This window comes from Paraphaeosphaeria sporulosa (assembly GCF_001642045.1).
Source record: "Paraphaeosphaeria sporulosa strain AP3s5-JAC2a unplaced genomic scaffold CC84scaffold_1, whole genome shotgun sequence".
Taxonomy (NCBI): domain Eukaryota; kingdom Fungi; phylum Ascomycota; class Dothideomycetes; order Pleosporales; family Didymosphaeriaceae; genus Paraphaeosphaeria; species Paraphaeosphaeria sporulosa.
Window position 1 is genome coordinate 1,483,819 of NW_017253360.1, and position 19,905 is coordinate 1,503,723.

At 56.6% G+C, this 19,905-nt stretch overlaps 8 protein-coding genes across 8 annotated transcripts; 5 read left to right on the forward strand and 3 right to left on the reverse strand.

The window, feature by feature from the left end:
• Positions 1-561: 561 nt before the first annotated feature.
• Positions 562-1,673, forward strand: CC84DRAFT_1254097 (neuraminidase; the record flags this gene model as incomplete). The annotated part of the gene is made up of 2 exons (XM_018184436.1): positions 562-801; positions 860-1,673. 2 exons carry the CDS (start codon positions 562-564, stop codon positions 1,664-1,666), a joined length of 1,047 nt encoding a protein of 348 aa, XP_018042046.1. The 3' UTR covers positions 1,667-1,673.
• A 64-nt stretch (positions 1,674-1,737) lies between these two features.
• Positions 1,738-2,326, forward strand: CC84DRAFT_1159150 (uncharacterized protein). Its single transcript, XM_018177154.1, has one exon. The coding sequence runs from the start codon at positions 1,818-1,820 to the stop codon at positions 2,043-2,045; it is 228 nt and encodes a 75-aa protein (XP_018042047.1). The 5' UTR covers positions 1,738-1,817; the 3' UTR covers positions 2,046-2,326.
• A 968-nt stretch (positions 2,327-3,294) lies between these two features.
• CC84DRAFT_42290 (uncharacterized protein) lies at positions 3,295-5,191 on the reverse strand. The gene is made up of 2 exons (XM_018186169.1): positions 4,202-5,191; positions 3,295-4,155 (listed from the first exon to the last, which is right to left on the reverse strand). Exons 1-2 carry the CDS (start codon positions 5,110-5,112, stop codon positions 3,396-3,398), a joined length of 1,671 nt encoding a protein of 556 aa, XP_018042048.1. The 5' UTR covers positions 5,113-5,191; the 3' UTR covers positions 3,295-3,395.
• A 2,138-nt stretch (positions 5,192-7,329) lies between these two features.
• Positions 7,330-9,420, reverse strand: CC84DRAFT_1159153 (camp-dependent protein kinase-like protein regulatory subunit). Its single transcript, XM_018177155.1, has one exon. It carries the CDS (start codon positions 9,034-9,036, stop codon positions 7,660-7,662), a length of 1,377 nt encoding a protein of 458 aa, XP_018042049.1. The 5' UTR covers positions 9,037-9,420; the 3' UTR covers positions 7,330-7,659.
• Positions 9,421-10,498: 1,078 nt separating this feature from the next.
• CC84DRAFT_1107380 (uncharacterized protein) lies at positions 10,499-13,408 on the forward strand. Its single transcript, XM_018175175.1, has 3 exons — positions 10,499-10,844; positions 10,898-11,027; positions 11,102-13,408. Exons 1-3 carry the CDS (start codon positions 10,822-10,824, stop codon positions 13,109-13,111), a joined length of 2,163 nt encoding a protein of 720 aa, XP_018042050.1. The 5' UTR covers positions 10,499-10,821; the 3' UTR covers positions 13,112-13,408.
• A 345-nt stretch (positions 13,409-13,753) lies between these two features.
• Positions 13,754-14,950, forward strand: CC84DRAFT_1224979 (uncharacterized protein). The gene has a single exon (XM_018183558.1). It carries the CDS (start codon positions 13,773-13,775, stop codon positions 14,655-14,657), a length of 885 nt encoding a protein of 294 aa, XP_018042051.1. The 5' UTR covers positions 13,754-13,772; the 3' UTR covers positions 14,658-14,950.
• A 1,905-nt stretch (positions 14,951-16,855) lies between these two features.
• On the forward strand, positions 16,856-18,319 carry CC84DRAFT_1133662 (glycoside hydrolase family 27 protein; the record flags this gene model as incomplete). Its single annotated transcript, XM_018175987.1, has 4 exons — positions 16,856-16,978; positions 17,065-17,706; positions 17,759-17,896; positions 17,949-18,319. The coding sequence occupies 4 exons, from the start codon at positions 16,856-16,858 to the stop codon at positions 18,258-18,260; spliced, it is 1,215 nt and encodes a 404-aa protein (XP_018042052.1). The 3' UTR covers positions 18,261-18,319.
• Positions 18,320-18,410: 91 nt separating this feature from the next.
• CC84DRAFT_1224983 (uncharacterized protein) lies at positions 18,411-19,131 on the reverse strand (the record flags this gene model as incomplete). The annotated part of the gene is made up of 2 exons (XM_018183559.1): positions 18,411-18,917; positions 18,970-19,131. Coding segments are annotated over 2 exons (378 nt in total), but the record flags the coding sequence as incomplete, so codon positions are not given.
• Positions 19,132-19,905: the final 774 nt, after the last annotated feature.

Consider the following 19,905-nt stretch of genomic DNA (forward strand, 5'->3'; position numbering starts at 1 on the left):
TTGCAGATCGAGTGGAGTTCAAACGTGCAGGGCCATGAGATTTTAACACCATCAACCCAGGGCAAATCAAGTTCCACATGCGTTCATAACTACACTCACAGTTCACAGCCATCTGCTTGCATACAACAGACACCAAACCTCTATTCCAACATTCCAACGAGCTTTCGGTTCCCGCTCGCCTAACCGCAAACTCGGCCCCCATCCGGCGTCCCACTCCCAAACACAGCCTTCGCGCGGACATTACTTTAGCAAGCATGTCCACCCGCCGCCAGAAGCTTAACCGCATCGGAGGGTATCCTACATCCCCGTTTCGTGGGGTCCCTGGGCTGATTGGCTCGCATGACCTCTTCGGGACGTCTTTGTTTCAAGCAGTGTAACTGCGACATAGCCATGATCTGCACGCGCCACGTCTTCGGAGCGTGAGCTTCGCAAAGTGCTGCTTGATGCGGACTCTAGCGGATACTGCTCTGGTCTGTATATGTAAGGACTGGCACTCACCGTCCACTGCATCTTCAGTCTTCTGTTCATCGTCCGGTCACGTTGATATCGCGAATCATCGACATGCGTTCTCTTACACTGTTGAGGACTGCAGCGTTTCTGATTGCTGGCGCTGCTGCACAGGCGCCTGTAAAGGATGGAGATGCTGTTGTGTTCGGGAAGGGCGGGACGTATCCTAGAGCTGTGAGGCTAGCGGATAATTCGTTGCTGGGGGTGTATACGGCGAGTGGTGGGGGGAACAGGACTATTACTACTGTGAGGTCGACGGACGATGGGGCATCATGGAGTCCGCTTGGTCAAGTTGTAAGTGACGACGTCTACGTACTACTTCTCTTCAATGTTCCACTGACTCTGCGCCCAGGACACCGCACCCTCAGCCACCCGCGACCTCGACAACCCCTACGTTCACCAACTCCCCAACGGCCACATCCTCTGCGCCTTCCGCAACCACGACCTAGGCAACGGGCCGAAGCAAGATCCAACCTGGTACCGCATCACCATAACCACCAGCACCGACCTCGGCGCAACCTGGAGCTTCCTCACGCAGGCCATCGAGATGCCCGGCGGCGCTGACGGCCCCTGGGAGCCCTTCTTGCAGACCGCCCTCGACGGGACTACCCAGCTGTACTACTCCAAGGAGACTGGACCAGGCGGGCAGGACAGCATCATTCGCGCGACTTCGGACAATGGCTTGACGTGGAGCCCTGAGCGCGTGTTCACGGGCGAGGATACGAATGCGCGCGATGGCATGCTAGGCGTTACACGCGTAGCTGAGAATAGTCCCACCAAGGTCGCTATCTTCGAGTCCGGCACCGACGGCCACTTCATCGTGCAGACTGTGCGCAGCACTGACGATGGAGCAACATGGGACCCCACGCGGTACACGGTGTCGAGCAATCCGGGGTGGAATGCTGGAGCGCCGCAGATTGTGCGGGTTGGGAGCACGCTTGTTGCGAGCTATGGGACGAATGAGAAGGGCGGAGCGTGGCCCGAGGGCGCGATGGCGTTGAGAGTAAGTCGGGATGGGGGCTTGACGTGGACGGATGAGACTGTGGTGCATGAGTTGCCGGCAATGTGGGCGGGGTTGGTTGGACTGGATGACACGACTTTCCTCGCGCTGTATGAGAGCGGAGGAACGAGTTATGCCCAGAGGATGAGGTTCGGGTAGATTCGTGGTGACTTGATTGCAACTTTCAACTGCTGTTTTGTCTACTGTTAGTCCTGCTCTCATTGCATTCTACCTACAAATCACGTCTTCCATTGTCTTTCTATGTTGATAACCGTCCATCCCTATCTTCTTCCGTTTGCCTTGAAAATCCATGGAACGTATGGTAGCTGTGCGCAGCAGCTTTCAAGCCGGCATCCACAACGTTGATACATACCGCAGGCAGAAGCTGCTCTTCTCCATTTCCATCTCCATCATCCTCATCATAGCTGTTATCGCCGCCGCTCGTTATCCCGAATTGATCTTCGATTGTGCATTCCTCTGCGTTTATTGCGCTGGCCTGTACACTGACATGGTAATGGGTTATGCTGCTCTACCATAGAACATGCTCGACAGCCTCTCCGAGCAGGCAGGTACGCATCCAGCTGCGGTTAACGGTATACAAGCACTATCAGCTCGGATTGTGCGTCACTTCCACCGACGGGATCATGTCACGCAAATATCTGGGGATAATCGCGCAAATGCATCATGATTTCAGCCCTGTTGTTTCAGAAACGTATCTCGACAGGTGATGTTGATGGGTGGCGTTCCCGGACTGCGAGGCACTCCGGATATGGCACGCAGGAGTTGACGGTAGTCTCCTGGGAGGACGTGTACTCAAAGGAGTCCCACGCACATGTCCCTGCAGCCTCTCCCAAACCTGGCAAGCATCGTCCAGAGCGTTACCCAAGGTAAATCACGCAACCCCTGCCGTCCCGTCAGCACACCAAGCTACGCGAGCACTATGCCCTGCGCCCCCAGCGCCACACCGTATCGCCGCGCCCGAGGTACGGTACTCCCACTACCATGCACACGCACGCTGCGGCGCCGTGCGCGTGCCTGCCTTGCTGAACCCGTCTTGGCTCGTCGTGCCGTCCCCGCAAGCGCGCAGTGCAGTCGGCTGGCCCGACCGACGGACAAGTGTGCTGCAGCCCTACCGCTCGCACAACGCCTTCGATTCCGCTTCCGCGTCCGCCGGCAGGACTGGCCATCCCAATGCCGGCGCGCGGAAACAGCGACACGAGCAGCCGTGGAAGCCGTGTGCGGGTGCGATGCTAGAGACTCCGCCTCCGCTGGGAGAAACCGAGGGAGTATGCTTGCGAGCGCAGAGAACCATGCAACGGCCTACGATTGATTCGGGCTCAGAGCGACTTGTTCTCGCAGATTGGCAATCCTCGATTACACGCACTGGGAACCTGCCGAGTAAGGATTCCGTACAAGTCGGGTCATGCCTATGCCAGGGAATTTGATATGAAAAACCGTGCTGGAGCTCGTATCATGCTATTGTTACAACCGCTAAACTACACCAGTGAAACCGCCATCTAACTCCATCATTGTTTTCTTGACTTCTTGGTATGCTGCGTCTATATTCGTGTTGGTATGCATCTATAAGATGATCGGTGAGAAAGAAGTCGAAGGCATGAAATACGGGAATCAAAGATGCCGAGGTCAATTCGAAAGTGCAAAACCAAGATTGGTGAATCCGAAACATCGGTCCTGTCCAGAGGTCTCGATGGAAGCTGTAATGGGCGAGATGCTGATTTTGTTGGAAATCGACGCAACCGAAGTGGTGTGATGAGGGTTGTCGTGCCCAGTGTGGCTGCGGTAAAGTTGCGCTGTCGTCAGCTGACCTCGTATGGATGTTGGTCTGACCAGTGCATCCGAGATACTACGCACGTAATCTAAGTACTTCCTAACGCGGACCTCCTCTTCTCAAGCTGATCATGTGCTGAACCTGCAGCATCGTTCTTTGAGACTCGACGATAGCATCGGCGTGATCAAAGTTGATCGAAAGCGATGTCCGCACTGCATGCAGAGCAAACCACTTCCTCGTCCACGCCGTTGACGATTGAGGCTCTGGAAGCTCCACGTATAGCGGCTGAAAAGATGGCCATGATGCAGCTCCACCGACCAGGTACACCCAAAGTAGAGCGCCACTCATGTCCCCCCAGTGTCCCGCTCTGTCTGTCTGTTCAACTGCGCGGTGGAGAGCTGTTATGAGGCTGGTTGCTGTACCCGAGCCAGAACTTCGCGCGTGCATGACGTTTGCCGACTGTGAAAGCGGCATACCCTGGACTATTGAACGGCAGTAAATCAGGGCTGCAATGCGACAACTCTCGTAAATCCAGTCACGCAATACGTTATCTTCGGTAGAAGGGCGGTAAAGAAGCCGAGTGTAGATCTGCTCCAGGCGTGAGTCTGCCACTGCGTCCTCAGATTCCGGATAGCTCCAACGGCTAAGGAATGTCCGTGTAAGTTCGTGCATGTCTTGGAGGATCTCAAATGTATCAACTGAGCAGCGACCGTATATGCCTGAGATATTTCCTTCGGGCGCGTACAACGGCGATATGGGACGATGTGATCCGATGCTACGGCTCAATGGCTCGGGCGTGAAACCTTGTAGCATCGCAGGTTCCGGTCGACCTCGCAACACCGTAAAGCTGAGTAGGACACTACCGATGTTAGTCCTCACCCTAGGAATTCCACGACTACACTTACACAATGAGAAAAGTAGCAATGTAGTAATCGACACCGAGATTGGCGATACCACCTCTCTGCTGCACGATCCGGACCAGGCCTTCTTGGTGCACATCGAACACATCTTCGTTTTGTCCCCCAATCTCGCTTACCAGGAGGTTCACTATGCTGAGTATGGTGAAGTCGTCCGTATGCGTGTTGAGGTTATCATTTATCGTCTTCATCAGCTTGGTTTTGGCGTATATTGTGAGAGCTGTATCGTCGAGGAAGCCCTCCGCAACATCTTGGTAGACACAAACAACACTTATTTGACTGAGGAAAGACATTCGGTTGCTGCACATCATTCTCATCCATCTGCAAGCCGAGAGGTCGTCTCCGTCGATGAGATTCGAGGTTTTGAGAAAGATCTCTCGCAGTTCGTCCAAGTTTTCGGACCCTGAAAAAGTCGCGGCCGATGGGAATGGGTACTCGGATTCGTGTTCGAAGGTTGGAGGAGCGCTTCGTGCTGGTTCGGCCGTGGTAGCTGCAATGATACGAGCAGCGAGGTTGCGCAATGGGTCGATTGACGGGGATTGAGACATGTACTGGTACCACGCGTCATCCCAGACAGTGCTGCGTAGCCGAGCTGCCGGTGGCAGATTGAACGTATCTTCGAGTGCTCCATCTGAGCTTGTTGTCATGGGGCTAGGGGTTCTAGTCAATGCCGCTGAGCTCTGCCGGCTTCGCGATCCTTCTGTCGGGGAGCCTCCTCGTTGTTCGCCGCGATGCTTGTACATGACGTGCGAACGTACATGCCTCATTGTGTTCTCATTTTTAAATTGGCTCGGATGACTGGCTACCACAAACTGTAGGGCAGGACCGGGAGCCAGGGGTGGTTGTCGTTTCCTGCCAGCTCTCTTTTTCACAGGCTTCGATCCGGATTGCGCGGACATGTTGACGTCTCAGGAGTGATTCTTCTCAATGGGAGATGGAGTACTCATGCACTACGTTGTAACCCAGTAATGCGGTACCAGATGCCGATGCTTCACCAAGATGAGGTTTCAGGAGGTTATATGAAGATGTCGGCCTCCCAGATAACGTAAGCACCCTAGGGTTCTGTTACGATCAAACACTTAATGAGTCTAACCGGACACACTAGCCACACATGCCAAAAAGCAGCACCGGTAACTAGGGTAGATCTTAGGAATCCATGTCAAACTTACAAGATTAGTGCATCCGGTATACTGGACTGGGAGAACGCGAATCCTGAAGTATGCGCAGTGGAGAGCTACAACAGTAGCTGCAATGCTGCTGCGCCTGTTCTGGTGAAATATGGTCGGCCTCACCGGTCGCTAGAAGGGCGGGTGTGTGAGTGATCTTGACTCCGCAGCGGAAGCAGTAGGAGCCTACGCCCGTGATAGTCTGCTCCAAGCTGAAGTGCATCAGCCTTGGCTCCAACAGAAGTGGTCTGGCATCGGGTTGGTCCGATGGAACGGTAGACGAGAAAGCTTGGTTGCGCAAGCTTGGTGCCTTAGGTGGCTGATGTGCAAATATGGATACAGGCTGTCGTCGAGTTCGATCGTAGACAACGAGGGTGGCGCTTTGGTGGGGTCCGTTTCGCTGCATGCGGTAATTGTGCCTTAGGTCTGCCTGAGGATGAGCCGCAGGTCAGTAGTAGGAGGCAGCAAGGATGTTCGGCCCATTTCCGTCGTGAAGCTCCGCTTCTAACTTGATGAAAACGTACTAAACCTGCGTTTACAGTCACGATCCAACTACACTCGTTACTATGATTCGGGCCACGAAGAATAGTCAAGGATTGGTACCTTGACTATGCCCATTGCCCCAGTTCAGCACTAGCGCCCGTTCGCACCCCTGCATATGCATGTAAGCGCAGCTTGTGACGACCGTCCACGCCATGGTAGTGCTCGACCACGAGATGATCGCTCTCCATTGGTTTCCTAAACATACCAAAGGCTATTTCCGAAACGCCTCCATGCTTTCATTCAGCTGAAAGTGCTTCTTCGAACTCGCCGTCTCCACCTGTACGTCATGTAGGATGTCGGTACGCGCGAGGCAGACACAACACCTCAAGTGCCAACGGCCGCTCCGTAGGTTTCTCTGGTAGCGCTGTAATTCGTCTGGACGTTTGCAACCGCCATTGCCGCCATCCTAAGCTGGACAATGGACGATGGTGAAGGGTGCCAATGCATCGATTTGAGAGATGGCATGCAGCAACCCATTGCCTTTGTTGCAAGTCTCGAAACGTGACAGTTTTGGTGAGTTGTGACTCCCACTGCCATCGTTCCGAAGCGTCCCCGAATGCGGTCCGGCAAGGTAGTGTAGGGGGTATCCCCTCAACACCATACCCAGCATTATCGTCGGGCACGCGACGGCGCAAGCCATGTTTAACGGCCAATACCTGTCTAAACGGGCAGCTGAAATCAACACCATTTTAGTGCATTGTCTTCAAGGATCCGGTCCAGACAGAGGAAGAACATCCAGGACGAACAGACTTGTCACAAGTTGTTGGGCGTGGAGGTAACAAAATCACAGGGAGGAGCCGGCCGTTGCTGCCACGATGCTCAGGTGAGTCTTTCTCGCGGACGGGGAGATGGTGCGAGTATCGCGCGAGCATCCGCTGGGGTAAAGTCAGAGAGATTTTGTGAGTAAAGATAGCAAGTTTTGATGGAACACGCACCCTCAAACTTCCAGTGACTCCCCTGTACGGACTGCGTTACGTTGTTGTTCAGCTCGTGTGGTCGGAGCGAACTGCCAACCTTGCATGGTCCGCTGCTTGATCAGCAATAGTGCGTCATCACGCTTCTAGGCCCGTTGGTGTGAGTCAAAATGGTGCTGTGGGAGTTTCGAATCAAAGTTTGCGTGGAAGCTGGGATCCAGCTCAAGTATTTGTTGCCTGGCGGATGAACTAGCAGTCGTGATTAAGTCGGACGTGAGGCTGTCTAGTGACCATTGACCGAACATGGGACCGGCTTCATGACACGCGGTGCCGCCGTTTTTTCGTCTGGAACTTGACGCCAACATTGACGGGCGATGCTGTAGGTACTAGACCGGGGCGTAACCCCGCATTATTGGCAACGGTGCTGCATGAGTGCATGACTAACGTCAATAGGCTACCTCGTGATTCCACGGCATAATCAACGTTGACCACAGTTGTAAACATAGCAAGTCTATAGTCTTGATTGAACATCATGCGACATTGGAGTATAGTCGACAGGAACCAGCACACCCGTTCTCCCACCTTCGCCCGTGAGACCCACCCACGCGTCGAACAAACACTTAGTGATAGTAGGGAAGAGTAAGAGTACATGCGAAAACGCCACGCAGAGCAAACGACAACTTGGGGATTAGCAGCAGCCGACACTCCCGTACACTCCACATTGAACGCGTGCACTTTCCGTACACGACCAGACCACCTGGCGCACTCGTTGCTGTCTAACCTTGGGACACGGCACCCGTGCCGTTACGACTGGAGATGGGCTCTATGATGACTTGGTGAACGGATCTACGCCGTCTGCATCTTGGACTTTGCTCGGGTCGTTGCGCCTCATGATGCCTTCGACTGGACCCAGCAGCCGCTGGAAGCCGTTCTTGCCGAGGGTTGCTACCTTGACCTCGGTGGTGCTAACAACAGAGGCGGCGCGCGGGGCGTCGTTGAGCAGGGCCAATTCACCAAAGTAGTCGCCCTTTTCATATCTGTGGACGGGCTGCTCGTTGCCACGTTTATAGACCTCGGCTGCGCCAGACTCGAGAATGTAGAAGGATTCGCCCACGTCGCCCTCCTTGATGATGTGGGTGCCGGGAGGAAACTTCTTTGTCTCGAGGGCGTCGGCGATCTTGGAACGCTCATAAGGCGTCAAAGAGGCGAGCAGAGGGACCTCTTCGAGGAAGCCTTCGTACATGCGGCGGCGCTGGAACGCGCTGTCCATGAGAATGCGACGGAAGGTGACACGGTCCAGAGCCCACAGGTTGGACGCTTCGGCCGACACCACGGTGGCGGCGCGGGGCGCATTGTACATCAAGGCAAGCTCACCAAAGGAGCCGCCAGGGCCGACAGACCCCACCTTGGAGCCTTGACCATCAGGCCCTGCCTCGAGCTTGCCCGACTGGTTGACGTAGATGTCGAAGCTGCCCTTCTCGACAACGTAGAAGTAGTCGCCCACGTCGCCCTGCTGAATGACCTTGATGCCCTTTGTTGGTATCGGCTTCTCCTGCAGCGCGCCGAGCACCTGGGCCGACTGTTCGTCGTCGAGGTGTGAGAAGAGAAAGTTGCCTGCGACAGCCTCCCTGAGTCGGGCCTGCTGCTCCGCCGACTTGGGGTGCCTGGGCGGGGTCCAGTCGCTGTGGTCGGACGAGGCGGGGTTGAGGGACTCGGCGGAGACAGAGGTGCGCCTGTTGAGGTTGTAGTTGTTGGGGAAGGGCTGGGGCTCGGGAGCGCCCGAGGGCTGCGGTCTGCTCTTGACGGCATCGCCAAAGCCGCCAAAGCCCGCGAAGTTGCCAAAGGTGTCCTCGCTCGCGGGGTTGCTCTGGGCCTTGTCCATGGCGGCGTTGGGGAAGAAGGAGGCGGCGGTGGGCGAGGCTACCTGGTCGTTCTCGTCTTCCTCGTCGAGGCGCTGCATGTAGGTGCCGGTGTGGCTCGGGGAGGTGCCAAAGGGGTTGCCGCCGGGAAAGGTGCTCTCGGCCATGCCACGGCCCTGTGGGCTGGAATGCTGCTGGGAGAGCAGGAACTCGGCGCGCTGGGACTCGAGGCGGCGCAGGAAGAAGTTTGCGCAGAATTGGAGGACGTCGTGGGGCTGGTGCTTGAGGATCTCGCGGTTGAGAGAGGAAATCTCGTTGGAGTAGTCGGGAGGGAGGGACATGAGCGATGCGGTGCGGGGGTCGGCGCCCGCAGCTCTTTGACGACGCGCGCAGGGATATGCAGTTGTGCAAACAAGCGAGGTCACCAGCGGCGCGGCGGGACGGTGGGGTAGGCGTTGGGCAGGGCGGCGGTGCTGATGCGGGCGGGCAGGATACAGGGGCGCTTGGGGTCAGAGATGGCAGTGCGCCGGCGAGGAGAGGAGCGTCTGGGGAGCAGGCGCAGATGCAGGCTGGCCCAAGTGCGGAGAGCTGCTGGTGTAGGGCTGGGCTGGGGCAGGCGGGGTGGATGCACTGCGAACGGGCACGCTGCCGTGCGGCCATCTGCGAGCTTCTATACACGAGAGCATTCCCGTTCCAGAAGACATCTAGAGCTCCCATCGAAGACACATGGACAGGCTGCGAGTGAGACTGGACGGAGGCCGCTGGCAGCCACGCAGAAACGATTGGCTCGCGGCTGCCTGGCTCGTCGTTGCTTCTTCTGGCGGCTGCGCGCGCAGCAGCTCTCGTCGCCCTCTGCAGCGCGCTGCAACACGCAGCATGTCTGCGCAGAGCCGTCGGCGGCCAGCGCAGCGACAGGCGCCAGCCGCCGTGCCAGACGCCCCAGGCCAAAGGCATCGCCAGAGGGCAGGCTGCGATGCGCCAGTAGCTCCCGCCCGCACCAAGAGCTATGACACGGAGGGCGGCTCCAGCGCCCAAGCTCCTTGTTAGCCTCGCGCCGTGAAGACACAACACCGCGCTGCCGTGGTCGCACGGGCAGAGCAGACACGCCGCGGGCAGCGCTGCGGCTGGCATGGCGACCGAGGCATGCAGTGGAGAGCGGTGCGGCAGGAATGCGGGCGCCCACGAACCGCGCCCAGCACTCGCACGGCGACACAGGCACGCGAGCAGTGCGGCAAAGGTCTAGGCAGGGGCAGCCGCAGCCGCGCGGTGCATGCCACAGGTGCGTGCAGTGTGCAGTGTGCAGTGTGCAGTGTGCAGTGTGCAGTGTGCAGTGTGCAGTGTGCAGTGTGCAGTGTGCAGTGTGCAGTGCGCAGTGCCGGTGGTGAGTCAAAGTCGCGGCCTCACCTGCTGTGCGGCTCGGCGGCGTCGTAGCAGACACACGTGGGCCGTGGGAACTGCGGCGCCGGGGTGCGCTCGAGGTCGATTGGCGGTGACGCCGACAGCACAGCGTCCTGCGCTGCTCTGCTGCGAGGGCGAGGCGGGAGCGTGAAGCCAACCGCGGTCGGCGCGGTCTGATTTGCCAATGCCATGACGCCATGCGCATGCTCGCGGGCGTGCAGTCGCGCGGACACAAGAGAAGGCCGGCTCCAGAGATGGCATCGCGGGCGCTGACGTCAATGGCCTGATGGGCAGTGGCACGCGCTCGCAAGGGCTTGCGATTGAGCCACACCGCCCAGGGCAGCAGACGTAATGCGACGGCTGGGGCCCGTTCCCCGCTGCGCTGCAGCTGTCGCGCGCCAAGCCCCGCGAACCGAGCTTGCTTCAAGAGCAGTCTTTGAGCTTCGCGGCGCCCGTGTCTCAACCGTGGCCGTCGCTGCATCAGCCCATCCATCTCCTCCTCGCCGCCGCCTCGAGCGCATTGTGCTTCTAGCCGCCCGCAAACGCACACCGCTGCCTTATCGCGCTTCCGATAGTGTCCGCGGCGCCGCATTGACGCTTGCAACCTCTCCGCCCGCTCCTGATCCGTCCTCTCCAACCACCCGAATTCGCACCAGAGACAAAACGTCTCAGCCCCCGTGCACCCCTCTTCTCGCCCGCACACGCACTCACATATTGCTACGAGAGACATGGGCAAATACACTTTTACCTGGTAAGTACGCTTGCGCCCGCCAGACGGCGACCCGCGCTCACCGACTCGCCCAGGGAACACGATGCCCAAAACGTCTATGTGACGGGCACCTTCGACGACTGGCAGAAGACGGTCCAGCTGCACAAGGAAGACGGCATCTTCAAGAAGACTGTCGAGCTGCCCCAGGCCAAGCATCAGTACAAGGTACGTCCACTGCTGCCTGTGCATGCAGCTGCTCGCGCCGGGCCCGCCATCCGGTACTGACGCTCCATCTACAGTTCGTCGTCGACGGCAACTGGGTCACCAACGAATCGGCCCCCAAAGAAGCCGACGCATCGGGCATCTTCAACAATGTCCTGACCCCCGACGACATCAAGGAAGAGCCCGTCAGCACGCTCTCCTCTGCTGCGCCCGAGTCGTCCACCGCTGCGCTCGCCGGCGCTGTTCCCTTGCAGAACAAGCATCTCCAGACCCCTGCAAATGAAGACCTTCCTGGCGCCTTCCCTCTCACTCCCCCCGCCGAGACTCCGTCGCAAGAGCCCAAGGCCTTCTCCATCAACCCCATCCCTGCTAGCGAGGGGCTGGGGAACCCCGTCACGCTTGCACCTGGCGAGAAGGTCCCTGAACCCTCCACGCTTACAAGCAATACGATCGATTCTACCGTGAAGCACGACAGGGAGCCAGAGTCCGAGGACGCGACTGTCAGCGTTGCGCCCATTCCTGCGACCGCAGGTGCCGGCAACCCCATTCACCTCGCGCCCGGCGAGAAGGTTCCTGACGCAAGCACATTGACCGGCAACACCGTCTCGAGCACTGTCACGACCGATGCGGCTTCTTACGAAAAGTCCGATGCGCTCCCTCCCCAGCTTGCGGCCCCGGTCTTCACGCCTGAAGCCGAGAGGGAAGCCCAAGGCGGTATGTTCAGCCTTCCTCCCCTTGCTGGCAGCGTTGTCCCGGAGTCAAGTCTTCCCATGGGCGTAGCTGCTAAGGTTGAGCAAGACACCGGCATCCACATCCAGTCCGCTGCTCCCACGAGCACGACTGCTGCGCTCGCGGCCCAAGTCCCGAAAGAACCTCGCGTACCCGAGACGGTGTCGGAGAGCCAGAAGGCGGCTGGTTTCGAGCCCGAGGCTTCGGCCAACGCTGAGGCTGTCGAGGAGAAACAGGAGCTTGAGCAGGAGTTGAAGGACAAGGTTCCCGAAGCGCCGGCTACCTCCACCAACGAGAAGACTGCTACTCAGCAGGCCACCGAGGCCGCATCTGCTGGAGCTGACACCGCGAAGCATGTCGGCGAGGTCGCAGCCGCCGGTGCTGTTGGTGCTGCTGGTGCATTCGCTGCCGCCACATACGCTGCGAAGGACAAGGCCGCCGAGGCGGTTGGTTTGAACGGCCAGGCCACCACCGCTGCCAGCACTGTCCCCGATGTCGTAGCCGAGAGCCAGAAGGAAGCCCACGTTAGCCCCGAAGCTGCTGCGAACCCCGAGGCTGTTGCAGAGAAGAAGCAGGTGGAATCAGAACTGCTTTCCGAGGTCGGAAACCAAAGCAAGACTGCCACTGCTGCCGATGCAGTGCCCGCAGTCGTCGCTGAGAGCCAAAAGGAGGCCCACGTTAGCCCCGAGGCAGCCGCTAACCCTGCGGCAGTCGCGGAGAAGAAGCAAGTAGAGTCTCAATTGCTTTCGGACGCGCTCTATGCAGACCAGACACCCAGCGAACAGCCTGCCCGCGATGTGCCCGCTGTGGTCGCTGAGAGTTTGAAGGAGGCTCATGCCAGCCCCGAAGCTGCTGCCAACGCAGAGGCGGTGCATGAGAAGAAGGACGTTGAGTCGGAGCTGCTCAAGGAGGTCAAGAAGGCGACTGAATCGGGCGAGCCTGCACCCACCATCACTGCTGCAACAAGCGCAACCGCTCCAGCTCTCTCCGACGAAGCATTGGCTGACTCGAAGCCCCTCGAGTCTTCCAGCGAGCCCAATGTGCTGGACGAGGCCAAGTCGAACGCGCCTGCCGGTGCACCTGCTCAGCCGGCTACTGCCGAGAAGGTTGTGGACTCTCGCGATGTCTCTCCCATGTCGAAGCAGCCAACGACCAACACACAGACCGGACCCGTCGTCACCACCGGCGTTCAGTCGAGCACTGCCCCCGAAAAATCGACACCTGAGACACCCAAGAAGGATGCTGCTCCGTCAAACACAAACACTCCCGAGAGCGTTGCATCCGGCACCACCGACAAGAAGAAGAAGAGGCGCTCGTTCTTCGGCAAGCTCAAGGAGAAGTTCTCCTCGAAAAACTAGGCGAAACCACCCGCACGCACATCTGGGCGTTCTCTTGGATGGCCTCCTCGATTGTTCATGTCTCGGAGTTGGTCTTCTGGTATATACCACTGCTTGTTTCATGTGTTTTCTTGGCTGCACTGCGAATTCCCGTGTCTCTCGCGATCTGTCCGTTCTGCAAGCATATACCACTGTGGGGCGTTTGCCTGGCGACGAATATACCTCGGAAGGCTAGGCACGTGTCCTCTATGTAGGGCGCACATGCGGTAGAGTAGGTAGTTACATAATTTGGTAATTGAGATGTTGAAATTGTTCCAGTCTTTCTACAAGCTTAGCTGTCCTCGTCTTCTGTTTGTTCCCGTTTCTGCTCTTCCCACACGTCCATAACAGATATCATCATTCATCAAAAGTTACATGATTCGCGTCTTTCACAATATTTGCCGCACGATACTGACCGCCACGCAGGCCTCACACCTCACTTCCCGCTGACATTGTCCACCCACAATGTCCTCCCTCACAACGCACCCCTTCTTTCTCTCACACCCACTCATAATCTATCCATATTCTCCCCTACCCGCCCCCTAAAAATTCCACCGCAGACCTGAACGAATGCCCAACGTTTCCAGCATATAAAACTACATCGAGTCCAAAGTAACCAACGCTGTGATAAGCCAACCCACACATGAGCACGCACACAGCTCACACCCACACATACGGCAGCCTGCGCCCGGCTGCAGGCCAACGCGCGCGGGCCGATAGCCCTATGATGAAGGAGAATCCAGAGAAGCACAGCCTCGAGAGCCTGATTGGCGATATTGATACCTACATCGCGGAGCAGGAGGCGTATGAGCGCGATAGCTGGGACGAAGAGCGTCCAGGCATGGGCAGGCCGCGCAGCGATTCCCGTGGCACCATGTTCGTGGACATGGACGAGGGTGGCGCGATGGTGGTGAGCTACCGCTATCCCCTCGAGCCTACGCCTGCCTTGCCTGCGCGCAGCCCGCGCCGGGACGAGCTGCCCGAGGGGGAGCTGTATGTCGTCGATGGGCAGGAGGTCGGCGCGGCGCCGTACATGCAGGACGAGGACGGCGCGTCCTTTGTCCGCGTGGGCGTTAGTGCGGACGGTAAGGGGATCTATGTGCCGAAGCGGGAGGGGGGCAGGTATGGGGTTGGAGGCCACTCACGTCCTCGACATCGCCGTGGCCCGAGGGCTCGGTCGAACAGCGCGCAGCGCCCCCAGTACCGCTGCTCGCCGTACCCGACGACGACGGCTCACCGCCGTCCACACTGCACGGCGCTTCCAAGCGACCTCGATGCTGGTAGTACGGAGGGCGAGTACCCGCGTCCGATGCGGCGCGTGGAGAACAACATCAACATAGACGTGGACAAGCCACTTCCCCGTCTACCTCAAAGCGGGTATCGCAAGCGGCGCAGCTTCGTCGAGGTGATTCGGCGCGTGATGCGGAAGCTGTGCTCGTCCTCGCGCCCTGCGCAGGGGAAGAAGGGCAAGGTGTATGGCGTCGAACAGCGAGATGGCAGCAGGGTTCTCACGCGTAGGCCGTCCTAGTCTGTCTTCTGACCCTTCTGACCCTTCTTGCTCTTCTTTTTTATTTGCATGTTTACTTTGTAGCTTTGATATGATGGGGTGTAGGAAGGAGGAGCGGAGAAGCACGCAGCATCTCGCCATCCGGTTCGCGGGGAATGGCTTGAGAATATGCTGTGGAGAGAGGTAAGTGTTTGTGCAGCTTGGCAACGACTTCAAATCGAAGCGAGAGCTTCTCTGGTCGGAGAAGCCGGACGTGGAATGGCATCTGCTGGGCATGAGACTGCAGATTGAAGCGCGAGCTTCTCTGGTCGAAAGAGCGGGATGTATGGTATGGTAGACACCGGGCTTGAGACTAAGGATTGAGGTAGCCTCTCCTATGTCGAGAGAGCTCAGTGTGTGATAGGGTGCACATGGGCTTGAGACGATGGATTGAGTTGACGCTCCTGGTGTCGAGATGGCTGCGTGTGCAATGCCTCTAGCCTTCTTCGTGATGCATGATCTGGTTGCAGAAACCAAACGGCATACCATAGTAAGACTATTTTCCGAGATGTGCTTAATTTTCCAATAGCTTGCGACAAGTTCTAGAGATTCCAATCCTAGGAAAGTGCCTTTTCCCATCTAACCATCGCCCCTCCACGTACTACACAGCCCTCCTCCCCTCACCGCACATCTCACACCCCACTTACAGCCTAGACTCCGACTCCGCTTCCACTCCCGTACCGCCCCATCCACCTCCCCTAACCAGCAACTCACTCGGAAGCGGCCCAAATCTCACCTCACCTTTACATGTACCATCTCACCCAACACAACTTTTAACCTTTACGCCCCGCGACCACGCTTTCCTGCGCACCGGGACACCCTACACCCGAGGAGCACACACACGAGCCTGCATGCTGGCGTGGGGCGGAAACAGTTCCCTGGGGGGTGTGAACGGTGCGGGCAGGGGAGCAGCTTGGAATTGGGGTCCGGAACCCGCGCATGCGACCGCGAGGCTACACCCATATGCCGAGTTTGGTCAACGCGGGTCGAATCGGCGGCGTGGCGCGGCTGTTCCTCGTTGTGCCAAACTCCAGCCCTGTGCCTGCGTAGACGCGCAGTGTCCGGACGGTCGGTCAGGTTCAGCCAGCCTCGTGGGCGCGCGTGCACATGTGCTTACCGGGGCCGCTGGAGCGGTCGCCCTGGTTGGGACATTATAGTCCGGGCTACGTCATAGTCGCTCGCGGTTTTTGGGTTGCGGTCGGTGAGAGGCACACTGGTTGACGTGGATTTTGGAGTGGATGGGTGGTACGTGTTGGTGTTTGAGAGTGTATGGGACCTTTGTTTACGTGCGGGAGTGCTAATACTGCTTGTCGCTGTGCCACATGCATTCTGGACGCTGTGAGCCTGCTCAATCAACTTATGACATCAGTGATGTATGTTGATACCATGTAGTCTCTGGGCTGCTGTATCGGCGGAAAACGTTACATGACCATATAGTTTGTTAACTCTAGACAGCGATAGGCTTACGATGGGCACTGGTGGAGAATGTAATGCGTATGCTCGTCTCGTGACCGTTGCATTCCAAGCTTCTCTGTTGAACTTCCTGACCAAGATCGTAGGCACTACTGTCCGGCATGCTACGGGCGCCAGGGTGAACACAGTACTAAGCTACTTTCATAGACAGATTATCGAATGCGATCATGCCGTCAGCCAAATAGGCTCACATATGATAGCCCCATGATGAATTGACTCATGCTACCAGCTTCCTCTGGTAAGAGACCCGCTAGGTGCAGGATAAAATGCTCGGAACATCTTTAGTTTCACGGAGAATTTTCGAGGCTTTCAATCTAGGATTATGCCGTTGTCCGTTTCAATCCCTGCTGTACGTAGCGATTGGCGGAACATCGAGTTTCAGACTGGAGAGCCACCGGATAGCTAACCACATATATGTACCCCGCACGAAGTGTGATCTGCAAAACAATGTTTTGGTGGAGTCTGGCTTAACGTTCCGCTAAAATCATGTATAACCAGGGAAGTGATATTACAGCACCGTCTAAATGTGCTTTTTAACCAATTAAAAATAGTGAGATGCCTTTCAAGGCTACTGCTTCAGCTATATCATGTGTAAAGCTTTGACTTATATCAAGCACTGCCCGCTTCCTATAGATTTGATCATTTCGCGTTGCTCATAACACATTCTTGAATCTATAACACACCTCATTGGGTGACGTTCTGGCATCATGAGACTTGAGTTGGTTTCTTTGACAGCGGCTTTGGGCTCATCTGCTCATGCTGCCGTTGCTGGAGAGAAACGCCTGAACAATGGTCTCGGAATTAAACCTGCGCTGGGATGGAATAGTTGGGTAAGGATGATTTGCTCCAGCTTCATAACCTGATTGTTCAGCGATTTCATACATAGTCTATACCATCCGCTGACTCCTTCTCCCAGAATGCTGGCCAATGCAATGCCGCATCCGCCAAGTTTGCCCTTGACACCGCAAACAAGTTCGTCTCCTTGGGCCTCAAGGATCTCGGCTACGAGTACATTGTCATCGACGACTGCTGGAGCACCAAGTCGCGTAACTCCTCAGGCTACCTCGTCCCAGACCCTTCAAAGTGGCCCAATGGTATCAAGGCGGTGTCGGACCAGATCCACAGTATGGGCCTCAAGTTCGGTCTATATGGCTGCGCCGGCACAATGACTTGCGCTGGTTACCCAGGTTCCGAGGGACACGAGGTTCAGGACGCAAAGACGTTGGCAAGCTGGGGGGTCGACTACTGGAAATATGATAATTGCTACACGCCATGTAACGGGGGGAGGGTGCAGACCTGCGGGTCGCCAATCGGGAACACGCGGACTTGGATGACCACTATGGGAAATGCACTCCAACAGAGCGGTCGAAACATCTTCTACAATCTTTGCCAGTGGGGTAGGGACAGTGTTTGGACATGGGGTGCCAGTGTGGGCAACACATGGAGGATGAGCACGGATAACTGGAACGACTGGGCTAGTGTTGTCCGGATTGCGAGCGCCGCGGCGGGAATCAGCCAATACTCAGGTCCCGGAGGCTTCAATGACTTAGATATGATGGTAAGAATCTTTTCGGGGGAGAATCTGCCGAGATAAGCTGACTTTTCGATAGCAAGTTGGCAACGGGAAGTTGACTCCCGCGGAGGAAAAGACCCACTTTGGGCTGTGGGCCATGTGCAAGTCTCCAATCGTCCTGGGCAACGACCTGAGCAAGATCTCAAGCGCTACTTTGGCTATCGTGAAGAACAAGGTATATAGACCTGACGGAATGGGTTGCTTTACACGTGGCTAACGTCTCCTAGGATCTACTTGCGATTAACCAAGACTCGCTTGGCAAGGCCGCGACTACGTTCAGGCCTTCCGGAGCTGCCGCACCCGTCTCTGGACAGCTTTACCCCTACTGGGCCGGACCCCTAAGCGACGGCGTTGTCGTTGGTTTGACCGCCGCCAATGGGGCGGCGACTCTGTCTGTTAACTTTAAGGACGTACCTGGGCTCGGCTCTGGAAGCTACAGCTGGAAGGAGCTCTACTCCGGCCAGACTGGGACTGGCACTAGCGTGTCATTTAATCTTGCCTCTCACGATATGGTTGTGTTGAAGGTCAAGACGAGCTAAGCGGATTGGTTCGGCTTCACTCCCACATGAGCGCGGCCGTGGACAATGTAGTTGTATGCAAGGCTGTACTGATGTGCTGTAAGGCATGGAAGTGTAAATAAGTAAGACCAATTTGAGCACTACCTGAAAGTTCCTGATCGATCCACACAATTGCCCTATACCCCAAGTGCCTTCTTCAAGTCCATGACGGAAACTTGCCCTTTGCCCGGTGGCGGTGCTTCGTACTCTGCACCGCCTGCAATCCGTATATTTTTACCGTCATTGACGGCTTTGGAAGATTTAGCAACCTATTTGGAGAGTGGTTCCAAATCTGTAGGAGAAACTTCCGGATCCGGACTTCCCTAGAGTAAGCTCAACCATGTGGGGTCTGCACTTCTTTCCAGATGCCCTCGCCAAGTGCTTGATTGACCCAGATCGGGTTTTTGTCTAAATCAAACACTACTATAGTAGCGTTAGGGCCATCCAGAGGTGTCCAGATTGCATGAGGACCGCCGTTCGGTTGAGTGCCGACACCGGCCACGAGCTTGTGCCATGGCTCCTTGTTCGCATTCTCCTGGTCGAGGGAAAGATTTTAGTAGATCGGGTATGTGTACTGGCCCGATCTTTGGTTGACATTCTGGCGTACTCGAACACCATGAAAGACTGGCCATTGGGGAGCTAAAGCAGATAAGTCTCAAAGCGGAACGCAAGTTGAAAAACCACAGCGTACCTTGGTTATGATAGGCATTACTGGGCAGTCTTCATAAGTATTGGAGGCGACCATATCGATCGTAGGTTCCCAGCTGTCAAAATTCCCTTCCGTGGTCTGCTGTACGAGCTTCTGTTCGTGCTTAGGATCCCGCTGGTCGGAGTAATACACAGGAATCTTGTCCCCACAAGAAGTGAAGTCAGTTCCTGGACTGTCTCTGTAGAGAGTCCACCTACTTTCGTAGCAAGAACGGCTCCTAGTACTGGCGTAGCGCCATTTGTCGTGTTTCCACGGCCACCCTCCGCCACTCAACTCACAAACTCGAAAGTCTGTCCTGGATCCCGAACTCGCCCACACCTCGATATTAGTTCACCTGTTATCGGTAGCATTCACTGACAATGGCAAGACCCCCCTTTCTTCTTCTCCAAAGGGCTCATCTAGGTACAGCATATGATGTTGCACCAGCCACCTCCCTAGATGCTCAGACTTACAGCTTCCCCAAGGATGCCACGTTTGCCCGTTGTCCTTCGATCGATACATCGGCAAAGAGTTATTCGCGGCTCCAAATTCGTTCCACGCCGCAAGGATAACATTGCCAGGAAGTGTCTCCGTACGGGCTTAGCTTGCCGAGGACCTGACAGAACTATCATCAGAGACGCTCTGCGATGTGTCATGAAGTGGTCTTGAATATATGGCGTCTTCTTGGCGTGTTCTTATGGTGATCTGCTCCAAATGCAGCCACGAGAAGAGCCGATCACTAGCTGTGGGACCTTTGGAGTACGAGTTAATTAGCCGCCCATTCTGACACTTGTTGAGCCGGCCCTTCGTGTCGCTAACATCAACATTCAACCCCGCAGTCTGCACGTATTGAGAACATCATCAGTCAAGAGGAGCTCTCATTTTCACGATTCCAATTCCAGGCTATCCTTGGATAGTGCTGTGAGTCAAATTGAGTCG